This window comes from Hylobates moloch, unplaced genomic scaffold, assembly GCF_009828535.3.
Source record: "Hylobates moloch isolate HMO894 unplaced genomic scaffold, HMol_V3 SCAFFOLD_9, whole genome shotgun sequence".
NCBI lineage: Eukaryota > Metazoa > Chordata > Mammalia > Primates > Hylobatidae > Hylobates > Hylobates moloch.
The window spans coordinates 57,147,063-57,171,798 of NW_026652284.1; the positions used below are offsets into that span (position 1 = coordinate 57,147,063).

General features: G+C 37.0%; 1 protein-coding gene across 2 annotated transcripts in view; it reads left to right on the forward strand.

Annotated features, from left to right (window-relative positions):
* ZFHX4 (zinc finger homeobox 4) overlaps nt 1-24,736 on the forward strand; it is a 185,923-nt gene that overhangs the window by 136,741 nt on the left and 24,446 nt on the right. For both annotated transcript variants that reach the window (XM_032759883.2, XM_058444291.1), the window contains exons 5-6: nt 14,935-15,003; nt 24,523-24,639. In XM_032759883.2, coding sequence (XP_032615774.1) covers nt 14,935-15,003; nt 24,523-24,639 — 186 coding nt within the window. The remainder of the gene's footprint in view (nt 1-14,934; nt 15,004-24,522; nt 24,640-24,736) is intronic.

The window sequence follows — 24,736 nt, forward strand, 5'->3', positions numbered from 1 at the left end:
AGTTTGGATTTGATAAAGGAGAAAATAAGAAAGTACCAAAGCTTTTGATTGTATGAATGGTGTTGTTGAAGAGGTGTTTTAGGAAGCAAGAGGAACTGGAGGCAGAGAGCTCATTCAAAGCCAGTCAACATACTGGGAGGCTGACACTGAGGTAGGGCCCAACATATAGAAAAGAGCATTAAAAATGAATCTAGAACAGTCACGGTGGTTCACGCCTATAATGCCAGCACTTTGGGAGGCTGAGGCAGGAAGATCACTTGAGCCCAGGAATTTGAGACTAAGCAAGCCTGGGCAACATAGGGAGACCTTGTCTCTACTAAAAATAAAAATTAAAAAATTAACCAGGCAAGGTGACACATTTCTGTAGTCCCAGCTATTCAGGAGGCAGGAAGATCCATTAAGCGTAAGACGTTGAGGCTGCAGTGAGCCATGTTCATGACACTGCACTCCAGCCTGGGTGACACAGCGAGACCTTGCCTAAAAAAAATAAAAATAAAAAGAAATCCAGAGTAAACTTATCAACTAAATAGAAGCAATGAAGGAGGAGCCCAGGGTCCCACTAAAGGTTGAAGCTTGGTGACTGTAGAAAACTTCACAGCTGATTAGGCACGGTGAAGGGGCCCTGATAGTAAGGCACTACATTTTCCCCTTTCAGACAAAATGCTTTAAACTAGTGTGGGAAGGGGAGGGGAAGTAATGTGCTCATAAAGGTTTTTTTTGTTGTTTTTTTTTGTTTTTTAAACTCACAAAAAGGTATTCATTTTTCCTCATGATTTTAATGGGCTTTTGGTAGTTTTAATAAAACAGTGTTAGGGGCTCTGTTTTATTTGTAACATTTAGAACTTATGTTAGCCTATTAATGTCATTTATGCTGAATAAAGTGGAAATATTTTATGGAATGTGGAATAATGTAAGTCATTTTTATATCTTTCTAAATAAAAAGGATTGATTAAACAGAAATAGCTATAAACTCTTCTTTTGGAACTTCCATAATGGGACTATCAGGGTGTCTTGCACCTAGTAAGTGTTCAATATATACTCCTTGAATATGTAAATATAAATAAACCCAGAACTAGGCCATTAGGTGAACTAGACATGAGGTGAAATGGAGCATACGTGGTGGGTGCCGCTCTTGTGGGAGAACAATGGGGAGAAGTTCATTTGTCCCTGTCTATAGGACTTTTGGTGAGACAGGATTACCTCCATGCATTTGGCAGGAAGAAGGAAGACAGAGTGTCCCAGCACCAGCTTATAAGTATTGTGCAACCCTTTCACGGGTATCACAGGAAAGATGGGGTGCCGTGGAACAAATGAAAACTGATTCTCCAATATTTCATTTGGCCTCACCCTATTACATTCTAATTTTGTGGATATATATAAGAGATTCTTCCCAACAATTAATACTGTATGCAAAAAGCAGTGTATTTTCAACCCTTGCAAGCAACTTGGGCAAATTAGAGGTCGGTTTTCTTCTCTCTGGAAATAGAGTTCTAGAGTATTTGGGGTGATACAATATCTGCTTCCTCTGAGGACAAAAGTGAGGATCAGAGTAAAGAGATATAAAATGTATGAGAACATTACAAAAATATTGGCCATATAAAAGATGCAGTTTATTCCCATGTTACTTACATTTTTCAGTGAATGTACTTTGACTATTCTTTCTACGTCCTAGTAACAGCATTGTTAAAAATCCCCCAAAGGGAATTCTGCCTTTGGCTGAAATTATTTACCATAGTAGAGATGTTTTTACTTCTAGTTTGTATATGTGAAGTAAACAAAAATAAGTGATTTTAAAAATTCAATTTCTTTACCACCAATATCCTCATCCTTCCAAATACATTTTTGATTTTTTTCAGATTACCATATATTTTGCACCTTTTCGTACTTTTGAATTCTGGTAATCATTTATGAATTAATTGTTCATACTTAAGTTCATTTTCCCCTACTACTTGCTGTTATCATGTATTATAATGATGTATTTGCTCTTTTGCACAATTATGTTTTGTTTGAATCATAAGATGTTTATGGCAGTGTGACTTCAGCCTATATGTCACCTTTTACACCAGTGATGATTATGACATGCTTTATCTGATTAGTCATGACAGCAAATTTAATGGGTGTGTGGAAAACAGTACCAATTTGCCACGCACTTCTGAGGCCTTTTAATGATCTTGTGCCAACATCCTAAAATACATGTGCCATATGCATTATATATATATAGTTTAGTTTTTCTGATCAAACTCGGGAATATTACAAAAATTACAGTGTGATAGTATTGCCATAAAACTTAAGAGTTTAATAGGAAAGTGTTTATGTTCCACAGGGATTTTCATCTTTGTTGATAAGTTTTATTGCTTATAGCCTCCGTGATACCTACAATGAAAAAGTAGTGGTGTTGGCTCATAGCTAGATAGGATTTCTAGCCAGATCTTTATGCAACAAAAATGATTACAGTCACTGTGTATCACAAACAGGCAATAGGTGTGTATTATATGCTAAAACCAAATGGCTTCTGCTTTCTGAATCTCTTTTTTAGTCCCTGTCTTGTATTGTTCGCATCCATTTCGGTGCCTCTTTTCTCTGTCCTTCCTACTCTGCCAACTCTCCTCCCCAATTATTGTCATAATCCTAATCTCCAGCTTCAGGATGATAAGCCCTAGTCTCCATTTCATTGACTTTTGTGGTAATTTGACTTTCATCCTCAATGTTTTTCAGACATCTACACCTAGGTCCATCCTATGACACCTGTCACTGCTTCACTCTCTTCTGCATTATTAATTATTCCCTTTCCACTAGCTCATTCTCATCATCATTTCAACCTTCCCTGTATCTCCCTACTTACAAAACCCTCTCTAATGTTACATCTACCTTCAGATACCACCCTATTTCTCTGGTCATTTTTACAGCAGACTCTTCTGAGAATTTTCCACACTTGACATCTCCATTTTTTTCATCTTCTTTTTCCTTTCTATCCACGTTCAGGAGGTGTTTGCACTCACACCGCTGTACTAAAGAAGCTCCGATCAAGGACGCTGTTGACCTGTTCTTTGGCAAACCTAATGACCAATTCCTAGTCCACCTAAGTACAATAGCTAGCAGCTTTTAACAAGCTGCCCTCTTCCTTCTTTTGGAGATTTTTTTTTTTCACTAGGCTGTCTATACCACATTCTCTCTTGGTTTTCTCCTACCTCATTCCTGATAAATTTTCTTCATTGGTGCTTCCTTGTTTTGGGAGGAAATCGTGGGAATCTTTCACCTCAGCACAGGCAATAAAAACAATACATTCCCTGTAGGGAATTAAAATGAAGAAAAAACAGTAATAAAATTGACTAAAAGTTGGCCTGTTGTATTTTTGTTTTTACCATGTACTGGTGCTTCCAAATATTGTCAATGATAAATCACCTCTTGCATCTGGTTGTAGACTGCTATAGTGCCCCCAGCTTTGGTATGCTTTGTGTAGGAGTGAATCCCAGGCTCAATCACGGACCCTCATTCTCTAGGTTATCTCATTCGATCTCATCTCAAAAACTTAAACTACCATTAATGCATTGCCCTCTCTTCCCCTCCACTTGCTCTCTGTTTCTCTATCTCTCTCTGTTTCTGTCCCTGTCTCTCTACATACACACACATACACACACCCCTTCATACCCTTGCCTACTTGACACCTTTACTTGCATATATAAACAAAAATTCTCAAACTAAACATATTCAGACCTTCTTTTTACTCCCAACTTGTTCCACCTGCATTTTCCCTCATCTTAGTAAATGGCATCTTAATTCTTATTTATTGGGCCAAAAACATTGGAGTAATCATTGATTCTTTTCATTTTCTCCCATTCCTCATTAGACCCATTGGCAAGTCCTATCTACTGCTCTTTCAAAATATATACCAGTTTCTCTACTGCCTCCTTGGTCCAAGCCACCATCATCTCTGACAATATCGACAATGACCTTATTTTACTTGACTTCTCTGTATAATTTTATACTTGTGATTCCAAGGTTTTTTTCCTTTGGCCACTATTTTACCAATCACTCCCCGATCCTGTGTCTACCTCTTTTTTTTTTTTTTTTTTTTTTTTTTTGAGATGGTCTCATTATTGCAGTGGCAAGATCATAGCTCACTGCAGCCTCAAACTCCTGGGCTCAAGCGATCCTCCCCACCTCAGCATCGTGAGTAACTGGGACTACAAGTGTGCTCCACGATGCCTGGCTAATTTCGTTTTTATTTGTTTTAGAGATGGGGTCTTGCCGTGTTGACCAGGCTGGTCTTGAACTTCTGGCCTCAAGTGATCCCCCATCTTGGCCTCTTAAAGTGCTAGGATTACAGGCATGAGCCACCACTCCCAGCCCCTCTTTGTTCTTTCTCAGTATCTTTTGTCATCCTTCAGTGTCACTTAATTTCTTAATTTTTGTTCCCTAGAGTTTTGCCCTTAGCCTTCATCGTCCATACTCTATATATTCTAAGAAGTGTCATTTACTCACAAGTCATTGGTTAATAACATTTTCAAATATATTCAACTCACTTTTCTCTTCCAAGATCTAGTCCCATAAACTTATATGTTTACTAAATCTCTCTACTCAAATTCATGTTCAAAATTGAGTTTATCATCTTTTCTCTTGACCTAATCTTGGACTTTTTAACATTTCTTTTCTCTCAAACGAAATGACTGTTCTACCTTTCTCTATGATTTCTTCCAGACAGTTATAATTTGAAGTGTGATGGATGCTATAGTGTGTCTCTTTTTTTTAACAGCAAGACACCTCTTCCTCTATTTAATCCTCTGCACGGCATCCCACAGATGAAAATATGATCATGGCACCTCTGCTTAAAACCCCCATGCTGCCAAGATCCAAGGAACTCTTTGCCAATACATGCATCCAGGCACAGGAAAAAATAAATTGGCTATGTCTCAGAAACCATTTTTTCTACTGCTCACACAGTCCAAAGAGAGCAGTGTGCCAAATCTCATCAATCTGTTTGCTCATTAATGAATGATTTATTAAATAAACATTTCATGGATATGCATAAGTATTGTCTTGAAAATTCATGGCAGGTTCCAATAGCACATTTTTCATTCTTGGCTCCAAGCTAGCTTTTCTAATCTTCCTTTTCTGGGGCTATGAATACTTTCACTAACTTTTCCTTTCCAGATTTCTTTCACTTATGTTTGTATCCATCATTGCCTAGATTAGTTCTCATAAGTATAATTTGGTGTATATAACTATATAAATTTGACCTTTTTGAATGTGATGAGATGCAGAAAGTTCCAAGCCAAGGATTATTTACATAGAATTTAGGAAACTTTACTGCATCTTAGGTTAATGGCAAATTTATTTCAACAATTATCATGTTGGTAAAAAACATTACCTAGTTATCTGAGGATTTTCTTTTATGGCCATATATAATTCACAAAATAAATAACCCTACCTATGAGAAGCAATAATTTCTCACATGTATGTAACTGTAAAGGGTAGTTTATTATAAGTAGTAGCGATCCATTCCATGGCAGGTTATATAAACATTAAATATTTAGAAAGTATACTAGCAAGATTTTATTTATTTGTTTTGCATGAGTACCTAGGGATGGTGATAGCAACTTACATTTCATTCTTACAGTGACTAGGTGCAATAGCAAGAAAGAAGGTAATTGTATCCCCATTTTACAGATGAGTACACTGGTGCCAACATATTAATAGATCAGTTTAAATTTTTACAGATTGAAGAAAAGCGTTCCTTACTGAGCTTCTTATTTTATGCATTTCCTATTAAACACTGCCTTTGTGAAAGCTCTAAAGTATTATCTATCTTTGGTTTCATTATGAATTGTTTTCAAGAAAAGTAAATGTTTTGTGTCTTAATGGTGTGTTCAGTAAGGCATATGATTTAGGTGACTGCAACATGGGGAATAATCTAGAAAATTACTCAAATCCAATATTTGTGTACAGATGAAAATTTTTAGTTTTGCAGACTGCCACATTTGCAGGCCTATATATTCTGAGATTGTTTGTAACTTCTCATCAAGTTTTTCTCTTATCGGAGGGTGGATGGTGGAAGTTTGGTGTGGGGAGCAGAGGATCCCTTCTTTTGCAAGGAAAAAACCTACCTAGGGCTAACTTGTGTATTACTACCAGTCCTTCAAAGTTCATATTCAGTTATGGTAATTTTTATTTATTTTTATTTTCATTTTTTGAGACAGGGTCTCACTTTGATGCTGAGACTAGAGTGCAGTAGTATGAGTATAGCTCACTGTAACCTCAAACTCCTGGGCTCAACCAATGCTCCTGCCTCAGCCTCTGGATTAGCTGGGACTACAGGCGTGTGCCACTCTACCTGGCTAATTATTTTTACATTTTGTAGAGACAGGGTCTCACTTTGTTGCCAGGCTGCTCTCCAACACCTGGGCTCAGGTGATCCTCCTGTTTAGGCCTCCCAAAGTGCTGGGATTACAGGAGTGAGTCACTGCGAGCCTCACTATGATTTTTGTAAAAGGCCAAGCCTTTACAAATTGATACACATACTGCTTTTATTGCAGCATGTGTAAAATTTGCTTAGGGATTTACTTAAAAAAAAACTTTCAAACCACAATGCTTAAGAAATTGGTGTTTAGTCTTGTTAACATTTGCTACCTCCAAAATATCTGCACAAATAATAGTGATATTTTAAAGGCCTAAAACACTAACTTAACTGATGGACAGAGTACATTACTTATAAATACAATCTAAAAAGCCATAGTACCAAATTGATATAGTCTTTTCTTTGACTAACCTGTGTTTGGCAGGATTGATCAAAGCCAGAGAAGAATTATACATAGGTACAACTACTACTTATTCAATACTACACACTTTGTATTTATTAACTTTGCTCCTTAATACCATCCTACAAACTTACTACTGTTTCCACTTTCACATATAGAATCCTGAATGTCAGGGAGGTTAAGTAACTTGGACAGTATCAAATAGCTAGAAACTGGTGGAGCTGGGATTCAGGCCCAAGTGTATTTGGATTTGGTTCTTAACTCCACGGCGTTTCTTCCTTGCTCGAAGAGCAGCCAACATTCTCCTAATGAAATACTTCTTTGAACAACATAGGTTTCTGAGGGCAGGGTTGCCGTAGCAGAAGTTGGCAATTTTATGTCACTGATGTTTCACCTTTTATCTTTGCTTGCTCAAACTTCTCAAGCAAAAAGAATAAATCTCAGATAGTTAAGAAAGAATTGACCATTATTTCAACACAGGGGTTATGTTCTCTGATTCTTCACAGCAAGAGTGAATGATGGTTTCATGGATAATGTCTCCAAAGAAATATGCCCAAGTAACTCATTGTGATGAAAATAAAATTTTGGGAATTATGAAATTAGAGAGTCAAGAAAGCATTTTTAAAAACTTGTGACATTGATTCAACTCTATGATTGTAGTCATTTAAAAACAGTGCAGTCTTGGAGGCACCTATCATCACAAGTCTTTGAGATGAACGTGTAAGAGAAGTTATGGAAGCTTCCAAGAACCAAATAATATCACTGAGCCAAAGAAATGCAGCTTGCTTGAGAGTAAAGGTACCTTTGCATGTTGGGCCGTTTTTGCATCTCTATAAAGAAATATCTGAGGCAGAGTAATTTATAAGGAAAAGAAGCTTAATTGGCTCATGGTTCTGTAGGCTGTATGAGCATGGCACCAGTATCTGCTCTTGGTGATGGCCTCAGTAAGCTTCCAATCATGGCAGAAGGCAAAGGGAAAGCAGGCATATCACATGGCAAGAGTGGGATCAAAAGGGAGAGGGAAAGGGAAGGTCCCAGACTCTTTTAAACAACCAGATCTTGCATGAACTGAGTGAGAACTCACTTATCACCAAGGGAATGGTGCTAAGCCATTCATGAGGGATTTGCCCTTGTGATCCAATCACCTCCCACTGGGCCCTACCTCCAACACTGGGAAACACATTTCAACATGAGTTCCAGAGGGGACAAACATCCAAACCATATCACCCTGTAAGGAGTCTTTGAAAGTATTAAAGGAAGTAAAGATAAAGAAGTACTGCTGGATAACTATTTTTTTCTTCTCTGTTAAAAAATAGTTTCAAAAGGCTTTTGACCTAGTATACAGCTATTTGAAAAACTTAGTAACTGTGGAGTAGAAAATAGAGGCTTTCATGAATTAAAAACTAGCTATGAGACAACATTGGATGAACCCTATCATGAAAAGAGAAATATTGTATGATTCCACTAAAGCAGTCTAAAGTACTTAAAATAGTTCAAATTTATAAATCAAAGAGTAGAAAAGTGGTTGCCAGGGACTTAGGGGTAGGAGAAATGGGGAGTTATAAACAAAGGACATAAAGTTTCAGTTAAGTAATAGGAGTAAGTTCTAGACATCTGCTGCACAACATTATACCTATAGGCAACCATACTATATTGTGCACATAAACATTTGTTAAGATAGTAAACCTCATGTTTAGTGTTCTTACCACAATAAAATAAAAGCTGGTTTTGAGATAGGAAGTAAAGAGTTGAAATAACTAGCCAGTGCTCAGCATGAACAAAGGCTATTATTGGGTGGAAGAGGGATCAGTTTATGGATAGGGATCAGTTCCTATGCTGATGAGCAACCTAGCAAAGCCAGCACGGTATGCTGAGGAATGAAACTTGTTCTAGACAATAAAGAGAAATTTTGATGAATCCCATAAGGCAGTGGTCTCCAACCTTTTTGGCACCAGGAACTGGTTTCACGGAAGACAGTTCTTCCACAGACGGAGTGGTCAGGTGTAGGTGGTTTGGGGATGAAACCGTTCCACCTCATATCATCAGGCATTAGATTCTCACAAAGAGCACACGACCTAGATCGCTTGCATGTGCAGTTCATAATAGGGTTCATGCTACCATGAGAATCTAATGCTACCTCTAATCTGACGCGAGGTGGAGCTCAGGCGATAAGGCTTGCTTGCAGGAGCTCACCTCCTGAAGTGTGGCCCGTTCCTAACAAGCCATGGACCAGGAGCGATCCACAGCCCCAGAGTTAGGGACCCCTGCTATAAGGACTTAAATCTAGATAATTGAGCAACTGGTTGATAGATGGAAACACAATTTTATACTGAAATTATCCTCACAGACGGTTGATCTTTTAATTTCAAAACAATCAGAAATGAAATAGATTCTCATATGGAGAAATACATGAGGAATTAGTAAATTTAAGAAAAACATTTTAATAAAAGCACTTTAAAATATAAGACATTAAGAAGATGTGTAAATAATTTATTGAAACTAATTTATATCAGGAACGTATTAAATTCTTTTGAGGCCCCATTACACCGAGGTCATAGATGACTCAAGAAGCAGGAAGAAGTGATCACAAATTCCTGGCTGAGGATGCCCCAGGAGGTAGTACTCCCCTACTATGTAAAAATAACTTCTGGGTAAAAACAGACAGGGCAGGGCAAAGGAGCTTTACTTTTCCAGAAAATAAAAAATTACAAATCCAGCCCCATTCAGATAATTGACACTGGAGCATCCAATGCACTTCAATCTATTACTGCCTGGAAGAAATAATTTGAGAGAAAGCACTACAGGTCAACAAAGATGATGTTGCTTGGTTACTCAAAACCATTTGGTAGCATGCTGAGTTGCTCAGCTTTTTAGAAGAGCAGTCTTTGTATCCGCATAGGGAAAGGATGGAGAAGACCACTTGAAATCATTTTGAATTGTGAACTTGCTTTATCTGAACACACTGACTTGACTTTTGCAATGCCAAGACAAGTTCAGAGGGCATTGTTAAAATATCAACTACTAAGATAATAATAAATGTTGAATTTTATGTATTCTTCTAAATATTAAGCTTGTTATGATGATTTGCTTTGAAGCGATGTGAGCTATTTTTTTTTTTTTTTTTTTTTTTGAGGAGAAAAATAATTTAGTTTTCAGGCTGCCTGGCCCAGGAGTCCTGAGGGCTGCCCAAAGGCAGTGCTGTCCAGCGGGGAGGTACAGAGCTTTGGAGTCAGATACTTATTCAAATCTCACTTCTGCTGCTCTGTGCCTTTGGAAAAAGTTAAACTGTCTGAGCTTTGATATCTCATCTCTTCCATAAACATGGTGATTTTTTTCTGCTGCAGATTACTGTGAGGATTAAGTAAGGACATGCAGGATACATGCCTAGCACCTAACAGGTTTCCAAAAGAGATAATTTATTAGTTTACAATTAGAGTGCTGCTAATATCTTTTATTATGTTCATAGGCTCTAAAATATCCTTTTAAAGTTAGTCACATTAGCTCCAGTAGAAGTGGGAGAAGCTTCAAAAGTAAAACACAAAAGGCATGGCTAGAAGGGTTGTGGTGTGAAGGTTGTTTGACACATGTGAACTCTATCATAGAATTTAGTCTTTTTCCGCAATTTAAAAAAAAAGTAAGAGTAGGGCTTATTGTAAATGAAAATAACATGGGATTCATAATGCTGCATAGGAATACAGAAAATGTTTTTCTTTCCCTTTACTATTTTACACCAGTTGGCTTAATATTTACTCTGGTGGTATATGTTTTATTTTATGTGCTAAACATTTTGTAAGAATAGTACTATACTTTATTGTTTAATGCATTAGCAAATTATTGGGAGGAGGTGAGATGTGGAGGTTTTGTAGGCAAATAGTATTAGTACTATGCTTGGCAACTTGAACATATATCCATTATTTTAAAAATTCCAGTTGCCTCTAAACGTGTGCTGAATGCATCCCAAATTTTGCCCATGGCTGTTGAAATCGTGTAGTACAGGTTAAATTTATTCTCATATCTTAATCTTATAATTCTTTGCATAAATATTTAGACTGTTAAAAAATTAAAATTCCAAATATTTCCCTGGCCATGAGATTTGTATGGATTATAGTTTTGCAAAATTGTTACCCCAATTAGCCATGGCGGGGGGCGGGTAGGAGCAGAAGATTTGCCAGATGGGAACTTGATGATTTTTGAACTGAGATTAAATACCTGAAAGTTGTCAGTTTACTTACCAGAATAAATATTGCTTGTACAGGGAAGGAAAAGGTAGAAAGGAGTAATGAGTTGGAGACATTATGGAGAGGCTTAGGGGTAAGTGTGGCAATAAAAGGTAGTGAGAGAGAGGGCTGTGAGGACTTTCATTCTTACGATTAAAAGGAATTGACCAGCCAGGCACGGTGGTTCACCCCTGTAATTCCAGCACTTTGGGAGGCCGAGGCAGGCAGATCACAAGGTCAGGAGTTCAAGACCAGTTTGGCCAACATGATGAAACCCTATCTCTACTAAAAATACAAAAATTAGCTGGGCATGGTAGTGCGTGGCTGTAATCCCAGCTACTGAGGAAGCTGGGGCAGGAGAATTGCTTCTTGAACCGGGGCTCAGGAGGTGGAGGTTTCAGTGAGTCGAGATCGCGCCACTGAACTCCAGCCTGGGTTACAGAGCCAGACTCCATTTAAGGAATGGGAACCTTAAACATTTTGGCATTAATCTTGGTTTTTGTAGATGTAACCATTTGGGTTAAGCTAAAGAAATAGGTGATTAGCAGAATTCAGGCCTGAGTGAGAATGACAAAAATGAATGCTAGAAATAAATGCAGAATCAAAAAAAAAAAAGGAAAGCTACTTGTAGGATTTAAAAACTATGGTTCAATATATCATTGTGGTTAAGAGAACTATCCCTGAAATAAAACTGTGTGGGTTCAAATCCCAGCTCCATCACTTGCTATGGGCGTCATAACGCAAATAAATATATCATTCAGTACTTGGCACAGAGCAGATATTCTGTAAAATGTTGTTGTTGATGGCGATTGTGATGATCAATACACTATTCCACAGAAAATGATGTTGATTACTCCCACATTGTGTTAATAAAAATAGCGTAATTTGGCATAATTTTCAAATGTGTGATTATCATCAAATTGACAGGATAGAGTAGAATAGTGGATAAACTAAGTCAATGGCATTTTTTAAAAATACTATTAAAACAAGGAAGCTCAGGTGCTGGAGAACACAAATTAGTAATCTAATTAAATCACCAGCAAAAGAGACAAATCATGTTAACAGCAATCAGATTTGTTATTACAGACCAGTTATTAAAGTGATATATTGTAAGATACTATGTATCATTACTAGGTTTTAAACATTTTCATTTTACACAGGCAGAAGAATATAGATTAATCATTTCATTTTGTAAGTTAAAAGCTCCTTTATTAAAATATTTATATTATTTGTATGAAGAGAGAAACATTATTGAGGATCTAAACATTCCTTTATGAAATTATCTGTACAAGTAACTCTCATTGGAGCAGTCTCTAAGTGCCACATGACCTAATTTGTAAGATTAAACAACAGTTTCTGATTTTGACATTTTGTACATTTCATTAAATCACTATCAAATGAAGTAACTTTAATATGGCACCAAATTATTATTTGGTTATATTTTATATTCAAGGAACATACATATGTTATGAAACGGCAGAATTTTCACAGGTCTAGAGAAATGTTGCTTTCCCCACAACTTAGTTTCCGGCCTTTGCTAAGACTAGGAAAACCTTTACAGGCTCCCAAATAGTGTGGTATTACAACTAGATACATTGAAAATTTGACAGACTTTTATACCAGACAGACAAGGGTTTCATTCCAGGCCATTGGTTTCTAACTTTGTGACCTGAGGCAAATTACTTTAACCTCTTTAAGCTCTAGCTTCTTGATTTGTAAAAGAAGGATTAATAATTGCCTCATTATGTTATTGTGAGGATTACATGATGGTTTCTATACAAATAACTTATCACAGTACCTGGCAGAGATATGAACTCAGTAATTTGTCGTTCTTTTATTTTTATTTTCATTAATCTTTAAGGAATAGCAGTCATTTGGTCAAAGTCACCTAGGTACTACTGACATTCATTTTGAACAAGTCTGTATATACGTTGAAATGTGTATGTGGTGGTAGTGGTAGAGATTATCTGATAAATTATGTTGATTCTTCACTAGAAAAAGGAGAAATGGTTTTTACACACACACATATAGAGAGAGAGCAGGGAGTATTATCTGCATTTGTATTATCTGTGGTATAGTCGACAGAGCTCTGAATTTAGAGTCCTGAAGCTCTGGGAAGCTACAAGAAAATTCTCATCTTCAGATTCATCTGTTTTAGGATATAGGATGTAGGTTAGTAGTTTGTATCAAAGCGTCTTAGGCGACTTTGATGTCTTACTCTGTCCTTACTTGAGAATCTGGGAACTGAAAAGCTGCATTTGAGCAACTTGAAATTTATTGGGGAAACATACCTGGACCATGTAAAAATTAATACATCATGATAAGTGCTGAAACATACATGTAAGCTAATCATCACGGGTGCACAGAGGTTTCACGTGCTTTTGGTTCTGAGGGAAGAATAGGAGGCTCACAAGGGAAGAACAAAATGGTATTCAAGGTCAAAGGAACCACGTTGATCAAGGCATAACTTCATAAGAAGTTGTCAAGAGAAAGAAGGTGGACTTCTTGAGTGACGTATAGGATGTCCATTAAGGCTGTGATTTATTTGGGAGCTACTCGTGGATTTATAAGTAAAGACTGAGAATAAATTTTTTCTTTCATGATGAATTTAACATAATGGGTTTTTGGTGGGGGGGGGGCACTGAGTGTTTATTATGATTGTACTGTTTTTAAATAGATTACTGCTAAAGGCCAAAGGTTTTACACGCAGCAGGAAAAACAATTAGTAAATGCAATAATAGTGCCTTGGTATGCAGTTCTATTTTCAAGGTTAATTATTTGTTTAATTAAAGCCTTCAGAATCAACCAGAGATGCTATTGCTAGAAATAGTAAATAAACATGATTCCCTTTGGCAGTTAAGAATTATGTGACCATTTTTTTTAACTTCTTGATAACATCTGGTCTTTTCAGACTTTAAAGACTATATCATATTGCACCTTTCGTTGTATTATTTTCTATTACTGTTACTATTTACATAATTATATCTTCATTTTACACATGAGGGACTCGAGGTTTAGTGAGGCTAAGTAATTCACCCATACCTAGAAGTGATGGAGAAATGATTTGTACTCAAGATTCTATCTTCTAAAAAGATAGCTCTTGAGATTTTATGAAGGACTGGATTGGGAAGACTGGGAATTTGAGGCATACAGACGATTATAGAAGCTGCTGAAATGGTCAGGAGAGAGAAGAAGACAGAGGGAATAGAGAGCACCCATGACAAGACACTTGGTAAAATGGAATCAACAGCAGATGGTGACTTGGTGTGGAGAAGGAATGAGATGTCGAAGGAAATTTCTGAAGTCTAGTTGTTTTGTTTATTCCATAGGTTCCCCTACAATAGGGTGCAAAAAGGAATCACGCAGTTAGTTGACAATAATGATTTGTGTTTGGTGTTGAGTGTTGTAAACCAAGACATTGTTGGCACTTTTGCTCTAAAGCTCAAATAAAAGATGAGAATAAAGATGTGGATTTGCTGATGACTTGGACTTATTCTTCAGGAGCCCCCTCCAGTGCCTGATGTTTGCTTTGGCACATCAGCTGTCATATACAGTAATGATTTTTTCTTTTCTTTTTGGTACCTTATCAGAGAAGTAAAAGTATGCTCATAATTTATGTAATGTGCTATTGTCACTACAACACACAATCCTATGAAATGTAGGCTTGGCCAAATAGTCCAATGACAAAAATCATAATGAGCCTTTCCTGATCCCATATTTTCTCTACCAGTGTGTTTGTTCTGTGCTGCTAATAATTAAGAATTAAATCTACTCCTATCACTCCTTGGGCTCATTTTGCCAGCTGCTGCTCACTAGGATATAAGGTGTGCTGGAGACTCACCTGAGCTTCACCTGCTACTTATCTCTCTTGACTGCCAAATTTTGGGTTCTTGTGATATTAGCCATGATGTGAGAGCTAGATATGGCATGCTGATTACCTTTCACTCTGATGTCTTCTGCAGAAACTGCCTCACTGGGAGCCAGGACTTGTGATGATGACCTTACAGAGCAGCAGTTGAGATCAACCTCAGGTAATGGTTCCTAATCCTTCTCAAAATATTTCCTTGTCCTAAATGAAGTGCTTTTGTCACTCTCATAATTGATATAATAAACATTCTCTGGAACTTCTCTAATTAGATCTGATCATATGCCTTATTCAAATAAGTAAAAAGCAAAATAAAATAAATCCAATAATTGGAAGTATATGTAAATTGACTTTACATTTTAGAGCAGTTTTAGGTTCACAGCAAATTTCCCCAACACCCTCTCCCCTGACACATGTATAGCCTCCTTCATTATCACCGCCCCCCCATCAGAGTGGTATACTTGTTCAATGATGAATCTGTATTGACACAACATTATCATTCGAAGACCATAGTTTTCATTAGGGATTACTCTTGGTGTTGTACATTTTATGGGTGTGGACAAAAGCATAATGACATGTATCCATCGTTATAATATCATATAGAAGAGTTTCATTTCCCTATAAATCTTCTGTGCCAGTCTATTCATTGTTTCCGCCTCCTTGACCCCCGTAAACCAGTGATCCTTTATGGTCTCTACAGTTTGACTTTTTCCAGAATGTCATATAGTTGGAATCAAACAGTATGTAGTTTTTTTAGATTGGCTTCTTTCACTTAGTGATATGCATTTAAGTTTTCTCTATGTTCTTACATGGCTTGATAGTTTATTTCCTTTTAGTGCTGAATAACATATATATCATTGTCTGGATATATCACAGTTTATTTATTCACCTACTGAGAACATCTTGGTTGATTCCAAGTTTTGGCAATTACAAATAAAACTACTATGAGCATCTGTGTCCAGGGTTTTGTGTGGACATAAATTTCCAACTCCCTTTGATAAATGCCAAGGAGTACAATTACTAGACTGTATGATAAGAGCATGTGTAGTTTTGCAAGAAACCACCAAACTGTCTTCCAAAGTGGTTGTACCATTTTGCATTCCCACCAGCAATGAATGAGAGTTCCTGTTGCCCCACATCATCACCAGCATTTGATGTTGTCAGTGTTCTGGATTTTGGCCATACTCATAGGTGTGTAGTTGTATCTCATTGTTGTTTTTATTTGCATTTCCCTGATGACATGTGATGTGGATTTTTTCATACATGTAATCTTTCATATGCCTATTTGCCATCTGTATATCTTCTTTGGTGTGGTGTCTGTTAAGGTCTTTGGCCAATTTTTTAATTGAGTTGTTTATTTGCTTGTAAGAGTTGTAAGAGTTCTTTGTATATTTCAGATGACAGTCCTTTATCAGATATGTATTTTCCAAATCTTTTCTTCCTGTCTGTGGCTTGTCTCATTATTTTCCAACAATATCTTTCAAAGAGCAAAAATTTTAATTTTAATGAAGTCCAACTTATCAATTCTTTCTTTCATAGATTATGCCTTTAGTGTGGTATCTAAAAAGTTGTTGCCAAACCCAAAGTCATCCAGATTTTCCCTTATGTTATCTTCTAGGAGTTTTATAGTTTTGTGTTTTGCAGTTAGGTCTGTAATCCATTTTGAATGAATGTTTCTGAAGGATACAAGGTTTGTGTCTGGACTCGTTTTTTTTTTTTGTTTTTTTTTTTTGTGGATGTTTGTAGCTTCTTAAAGAATAAGTTAAAACTTTCTGCTAATAATTTTTCACATCAATATTTATACACTATGAAACTTCACCTAAATTATAGGTTTTATATAAAGTATATATTAATAAGCTTGATATTATTTTTCACAAGTCAAAGAGCCTAGTTGATGGAGTTATTTTTGGTAATTATTGAATTCATTGGATTTTGTATAGTCGTGTCAACATATCCTCTAATCCTTTTGCTTTGGTGTATATATATATATAAATTTGGTGTATATATAGATATAAATTTGGTGTATATATATATAAATATATATATATATTTGTTAAAAAATGACAGTTACACCTTCTTAGCTGCATTATATTCCGATAATTTAAAAGGAAATTCACTCCTACTACTACAACACACCTCATTTATTTCTGCTATATATTTCTGCTATTTAAATACGACTTCAGTTTGTAGATTTATCCAGTTGGAATAATAACGTGCTATATAGAACAATAAATGATTACTGAAGGTCCTATGCAGTCACAATGATATATTGGAATACTTAAAATAAAAACAATTTTGCAAGTGAAAACATCCCTTCCATATAAAGTCAGGACATTCCTCGTAAAAAATTCCAGCTTCAAAATTAAGTTTACCTTTACCTATGCATGTCTCATCAATACTTTTTAAAATGTCATTTTCTCCTAAAAAGCTAGAGAACATATTTAATATGAAATAGAATAAATCTGCTCTCCCTCCCCTACCTCAAACCAATGAAAAGATTTCATTAATGACTCAGCAGTGATATGGCAAAAATCAAGAGTTATGGCAAAAATTTCAAGCTAAAAAAAGATTACTTCTTGTCAATAAGTTTCTTTATTGCTTTGTAAACAAAGACATCAAAATCTACATTATTACTTCAATCAGTCTGAGAATCTTCAGACTTAGATATTCCCATACCTTCTGCATGTTTTCATCTAGATGTTCTGTAGTGAGGCTAAATACAACAAATTCCAAATTGAACTTCCTTTTCTGCAAAACTATTTGTTCTCCTCTTTTCTCCATCTCAATTGATGACATCACACCATAGACTTAGTTGTACAAATAGTCAAATTAGAAATCATCAGTTTTATTTAAAACATTAGTGAGTATCTTCTATATGCCAGAGACTGCTGAGCATACATTGTGAATAAGACAGATGAAGTCCCTCAATTTAGATAATATCTCTAAACAAAACGTATTTTCAGATTGCAATAAATGTGATAAAGGAAGTTAAAGAGGTGATACGTTAGAGCAGAGGTTCTCGAAGTGTGGTCCCCTTTCAAACAGCATCAGTGCAACCTAGGAACTTGTAAGAATGCAAATTGCTGAGCCCCAACCCAGGCCTACTGAATCAGAAACACTGGAGGTGGAATCCAGCAAGCCCCTCAGGTGGTAGTGATTCTGCTAAAATCTGAGGACCTTACTTGTGTGACAGCTCATCAGCTACTTTAGGAGCAGTAGTCAGAGAAGTTCTCTGAGGAAATGACAAGTGAGCCGAGTCCTGGTTAATGAAAAGGAGCCAATTATGCAGAGTCTGGGAAAATATACTTCAGAGTTTGGAAAAAATTGGTCCCATTCCAGGAAGAGAAAGAAAGCTAACACTGAGAAAGATGAGGGAGTGGGGAGGAGTGTAGCATAACATGCAGCCAGAAAAGTAGGCAAGGGCTTAATTGTTTCAGCCTAGTAAGGAGTTGTTATGTTATTCTAAGTGAAATAGTAAGCTATGATAAGGTTCAAGCAGGAGAATGGATTGATTTTATTGAGTTGTGCAGAATAAATTATAGGAACACAAGAATAAGTCTTATCTAGTCATAAGACCATTGCAGGAATATAGGTAAGAGATTAAGGATACTGTCAGGGAAAATGTAAAGTAGATGGATTCAGTGTACATTAGGTATCTTGGAAGTAGAAATAGTATGATTTACTGATGGATAGGATGCATATGAGTGGGAAAGAGAAGACTCAGGGATGACTCTTGCTCGTGCTGGGTGGTGGCATTGTTAATGGCGATGGTAAAGTTGGGGAAATGGAGTAAGATGTGTTGAGGAGCATCAAGAGCTCTGATTTTGGCATACTAAACTAGATAGACTTTTTGGACATCCAGTAGAGTTACAAAATATAAAGGTATGAGTCTGGATGAGATCATCTAGGGAGGTAATGTAGATTGAGAAAGGGCTTAGTACTAATACTGGAGACACTCAAGTATTTAGTTGTTGTTTAATAGAGGAGGCCCCAGCAAAGGAGAATAAGAGGAAATTCTCAGAGAGGCAGGATGAAAATCACAATTACCTGATGCAATAAAATCCAAAGAGAGGCACAATTTTCCAGAAGAAGGGAGGAGTAACATCGGTTGAGCAAAGAAAGTGAAGTAAGATACAGAGAAGTAACCACTGAACTTAGCATGGGAGTCACTGGTGACTTTGAGAGGAGGAATTAACATGAACAGAAACCAGACTGGAGAGGGTTGAATAATAAATATAATTTAGTAGAGAGGGAAATCCAAAAAGAAAAAAAAAAAAAAAAACCAAAGCCAGACTACCAAGACAAAATCAAACACCCCTTTTACATTTTATTAAAGGGAAATAGGGGCTTGGGTAGCACGTGGACTCTTCCTTTTCTTTCCCAAATTTTGCTTTCTAAACCCAATTCACTGTTCTAACTAACATGTATTGCCTGCCTACTGTATTCCAGGCACTGTTCCAGCTGCTTCTGGCACAAACATGGATAAGATAATCACTATTTTTTAAAAAAATGTTTACCTATCACAGCAAGTAGGCAATATACAGATAATTTCCACAAATTAAATTGTGGTGAATGGTTTAACATCAATATACAGGTGGGGGAAAAAAAGCATTTATCCAGAAACATTAATCCTAGTTCAGGGTTCAGAGAAGACTTTTTAGAGAAGAAAACAACAGTACTCAATAGTACTAGTAATAATACAGCTATGATTTTTAATATTTATTTTTACTAAGCTTGTGCTCACCAATTTGTGTATGTTATTCCATAACAAACCTATGAGATAATTATTATTAACTCCATTTTTATAGATGTTGAAACTGATATTTCCCAAGATGATTTGAAGGAAAAGTGGAATTTACACAGTGAAGAAAAGTTGTTCTAAATAAGATAAGGAAATGTAATGGTACATATAGGAAGGGAGAAAGCACTACAAACAGTTGGCTTTCTTGAACGGTGGTTACAAAATGTGAGCTGGACCAAGAACATTGGCATTACCTAGAAACTCAACAGAGAGGCAAATTCTCAAGGTCAACTCTAGACCTACTACATTAGAACCTTTCAAGATGGGGTCCAGTAACAGGTCTCTTGGGTGAATGTGACACTCTAAAGTGTAAGAAGACTGTTCCCAAGCACTAAGTATTATGTAGGAAGTGAACAAAGATGAAACTGGAGTGACAGACAAGGACCAGGTACCTTGGACATAATCTTGCTATGTACATACGGTTATTTCTTTGTGAGTGATAGGAGTCACTGGAAGATTTTAAGTAGGGAAGTCAGATTTAAGTAGATCATTCGGAGGATAGATTTGAGTGGGGCATGACTGGGCAAGGAGATCTTGGAGGAGTTTGGAAAGAATGCTCACAAGCCAGGTGTCTTGTACAGAGATACTCGATATGTTAATATAAAACTAAAGATGTCTAAGTTACTATATTTCCTCTTTATATGATCACTTCATGGGTTTAAAAAGTATCAAGTGCTTTCTTAGCAGACTCAGAGGAGAGGGATCCCAAAGCCAGTTGTATGTTAAGACAACGGGAAATAAGGGCCAGTCATGGTGGCCCATGCCTGTAATCCCAGCACTTTGAAAGGCTGAATTGGCGGATCACTTGAGGCCAAGAGTTCGAAACCAGCCTGGCCAACATGATGAGACCTCGTCTCTACTAAAAATACGAAAATTAGCTGGATATGGTGGTGCATACCTGTGGTCCCAGCCACTTCGGAGGCTGAGGTGGGAGGATTGCTTGAACCCAGGAGGCAGAAGTTGCAGTTAGCCAAGAGCACCACTGCACTCCAGCCTGGGTGACAGAGTGGGACTCTGTCTGAAAGAAAGAAAGAGAGAGAGAGAGAGAGAGAAGGACAATGGGAAATAAGTACAATTGGGTGGTACTTAGATCAAAGGGATACCACTGATGTACATTTGCTTAGAAATTGTATAATGTTGTAGGATAAACTAATAGCAGTTTTCCAATTGTTTCTTATTGTTGAAATGAAAATACTCTAAGCTAGTCATTCGAAAACATTTATTTTATTTTTTATTTTTATTTATTTATTTTTTTGAGACGGAGTCTTGCTCCGTCCCCCAGGCTGGAGTGCAGTGGCGCATCTCGGCTCACTGCAAGCTCCGCCTCCCGGGTTCACGCCATTCTCCTGCCTCAGCCTCCCGAGTAGCTGGGACTACAGGCGCCCGCCAACATGCCCGGCTAATTTTTTTGTATTTTTAGTAGAGACGGGGTTTCACCATGTTAGCCAGGATGGTCGAAAACATTTATTTTAAATATAGCCAATGTGTATATGTAGAGTAACTTAAAAAATCATTTTAGATATGTCAAAAATGCTGGGGGAAGTTTGTTGTAACAGTTCTATAAGACTACAGTATTTTGCCTTCTTTCTATTATTTTGAAACATGTAAAAATGAATATGTATTATCATTTGTCTGAAAATTGGGACGTTCAAATGGACCTTGATATACATGGTAAGCTTAAGTATAAACATATCATAAAGATTAATATAGAAACATTGTATTTTCTATATTTCATGAGGCAAAAGAATAAAATGCATGTGGCATATACATATGCTGTATACATGTATACTTATGCTGAATACAACAGTATCATGAAATGATTTAATGCTTTCACTATTATTGCATGTAATATATTAGTGAAGAGGCTTATTGATGAAAATGACAATCGCTTTGGCATCTTTATTTTGGAATTTTATGTAGTATATTTTCCTCAGTTCTACAGTATCTATTTAATACATTTAGTGTTATATATATATTTCCCTTACATTTCATAGTATTTTACAACTGAGGATATGTGGTGCTTGAAAGTTAGAATGTAGCCACTCCTTCCCTTAACTCAAGTTCTAACCTACAGGGTTTCCAGAGAAAGTGGTTTCTCCCACATTCATACTCTTGACTCTAAAGTCTATTTATACAATGAATGTCAAATTTATTTCTAAAACCCTCTTTGAGAATAAAAGTGCCCTTTTATTCTGACTTATATGAAACTTTATGGTGTGTATAAGTTACCTTTTGATTATTTTTTGCATGATTAAAAATTTGCAAAGTTCTTATGGCTCCAAAGAGCCTACCTGTAATAAACAGCTTTCCCCTTCTAAACCACAAAACAGGTCTGAATTGCTTGAGCATTAGAGCTAATTGCCTGCCTACTTCAAAGGAAGAACCTGAAAAGAGAGAGGGGAAAAAAGTCACAGAAGCAGAGGCATTGCAGGCAAATCCACCTCTAAAGGTTATGAGTTGTGGCTTGGAGGAGCCGGGCAAAGTTATGGCCTCAGAACTGCTGTTTGCGATTAAGTTGATGGGGAGCGTCTATCCCACAATCTTTCCCTGCTGCTGACACAGAGTCTTTGTTCACATTCAGATTTCTCAAACTGTTGCCAGGGTCAGGCTGAGGTCAGACACCACAGTGATGTATAGAAGAACATGTCTGGGAATTTCTCTCACACTTAAAACACATACCAGAAAATGAAGAAGAGGACCCTGCAAAATTTGTCTGATGAGACCCAGATTATATACTGTAGCTTTTCTTTTAGTGCCTTCATAATTTTCTTTTTCTTCTCCTGACACACAATGTTTTATTAATGTGAGTTGCGATAGCCCTTACAATTTTATGTCCCCTCAAGATAAGGACACTCAGTAGCACTCTGACACTTTATTTTCCAGCCCTGGGGGAAAGGCCCAGTAAATCTATTCCAAGAATTCTTGCATCCCGTCCCCAGGATGAGTTGAAAAGTAATTGCCACAAGCCGTCATAGGTCGCGAACTAGAGATCATGTCATGTGTGTGGACTTGGGAGGGACACAGCCCAATCCAGTTGATCTCAGCCCTCTAGCCTCCCAAATCCAGCTAGGCCACCAGCTACTTTACCTACCAGCGTGGCCTGGTGCTGGGAGGAGGGAGCCTGTATTTGATCGGTAATTATTACTGACAGGTGAAAGCAGGCTAGCACCAGAAGAGGTGTTGTTTCTTTCTCTTCTTGAAGTTAAATTTCTGAGTGTATTTGCCTGAAAGGGAAGCTTCCCTCAAACCCTCAGATGATTGACCCCCTAAACAAGGGCCATCCCTCTGCTTTTGTGCAGAGGCAAAGGGCAAAAATGGAATAAATGGATTTGTATGGTGCCTTTGAGGACTCACAGTTGAAACAAACTCTTATTTTGAATGTATTAAATGTCCTTGTTTTCCCTTTAGCTTTTTAGAGTTTCCTATTGAGCCCAGAACTGTCCCCTTCTGTTATTATCCTGCTCACACAGTTGTAGAGCATGGCTGGCAAGTGAGGCACTAAATAGATTTTTTTTTTTTTTTTTTTTTTTTTTTTTTTTTTGGTGCTCAGCTGCTACATATGACAGTGGATATTTCATTCTGCTGTCAGAACGTTATTAATAAAACATGGGGTGTGGAGAGGGCCACGATTTCCCCTTTCAATCACTATAGTATTTGCAATGAAAATTTTATTCAGTGTGTAATTTTCAGTTAATGCTTGACACTTAAAATGTCCATAGCAGCGTTTTGTATGGTTATTAAAGGGTTAATTGTATCATGTTCTCTGCATAAAAGCTCTGCTTATCAAAAGCAAATAGAAGAGTGTATGCAAATGTGTGTCGGTGACCTTTTGCCTTTCCAGGGTTAATTTATATGGTCATTAAAGATTTTATGAAATTGAGCAGCCTGGTGCTTCAAATCCCATTTTACCTTCTTCTCCTAATTTATGTAATTCCTACCTGAGCAGGGGAATATGATTTTTATTTTTTGTGCTGCAATGAAAACAGCATGCCATGCTGTGGGGAGTTGCAAGCCTGGTTATCTGGCATTACTCAGATTGCTAAAAATTCATTAAAATGTGACATCAGCACAGTGAGAGACAAATGATCGCAGGATGAAAGAGAACAGTGGGCCTTTCACGGATTAGTGCTACACAGCCCCAGCATAGAGGCTAACTGCATAAACAGATTAATCCACCAGCAGTGGCATAGCTAAGATTTACAGAATAATTAAATAGGGTTGAGTTACTATGAGGATTTCCATGTAATCTAGCTGGTGTGAACCCGTGAATGAGGTGTGGGGTGATGCGGTTGTCATAGAAGTATACCTTGTTATATCCTACGCCCAGTATAGCTCCCCCTACAGAAGAAAAGAAAAAATCCCCAATGTAACTGAAGTTTTGAGATCTTACTCTAACAAAATTCCAAAGAATTCCTTTGGGGTCTGGGGTCTGAAAGCAGGAGTAACACCTGTCTTATATTTAACCCGTTGTTATATTATTTAAGATTTTTTTTCTAAGACTTTTTTTTTTCCTGACATCGATCCCAGTCCATGGAACCGTAGGTTTATATTGTTACAAGTTTCTACTATTGAAATCACAGAATTGCCTTATACCCAATTTTTAAGTATGTTTCAGTTTACACTGTACTAAAAAGAATTTATTTTAATTTAGTATAGATCCATCCTCTCAATGGATGCAAAAGAAGATCCTTTAGATACAAAATTTGCACTGGTACAGTCAGCATGGTCAGCATAGACTTTTGCATAAATTTGTGTTCTCATTTGAGTATGAATATCTGTAGATGATTCATAAATAACAAAGTTTTCAAGTGGTCACCTAGTTTATTTCAGTGTGAATTTTTGGGAGGTTGTCAGTTCTACTGATTGGTCCGCCTTTCTTAACAGAGGAACAAAGTGAGGAGGCAGAAGGAGCTATTAAGCCTACAGCAGTGGCCGAGGAGGATGAAAAAGACACAAGTGAGACAGACAATAGTGAAGGCAAAAACTCTAATAAAGACTCTGGTAAGATGCAAGAATCTTTCACCTTGGCATTTCCCTATAGCCATTCCCTGCCATCAACTCTTCCTTCACCGTCCCCCCACCCCACAAAACTTATTAA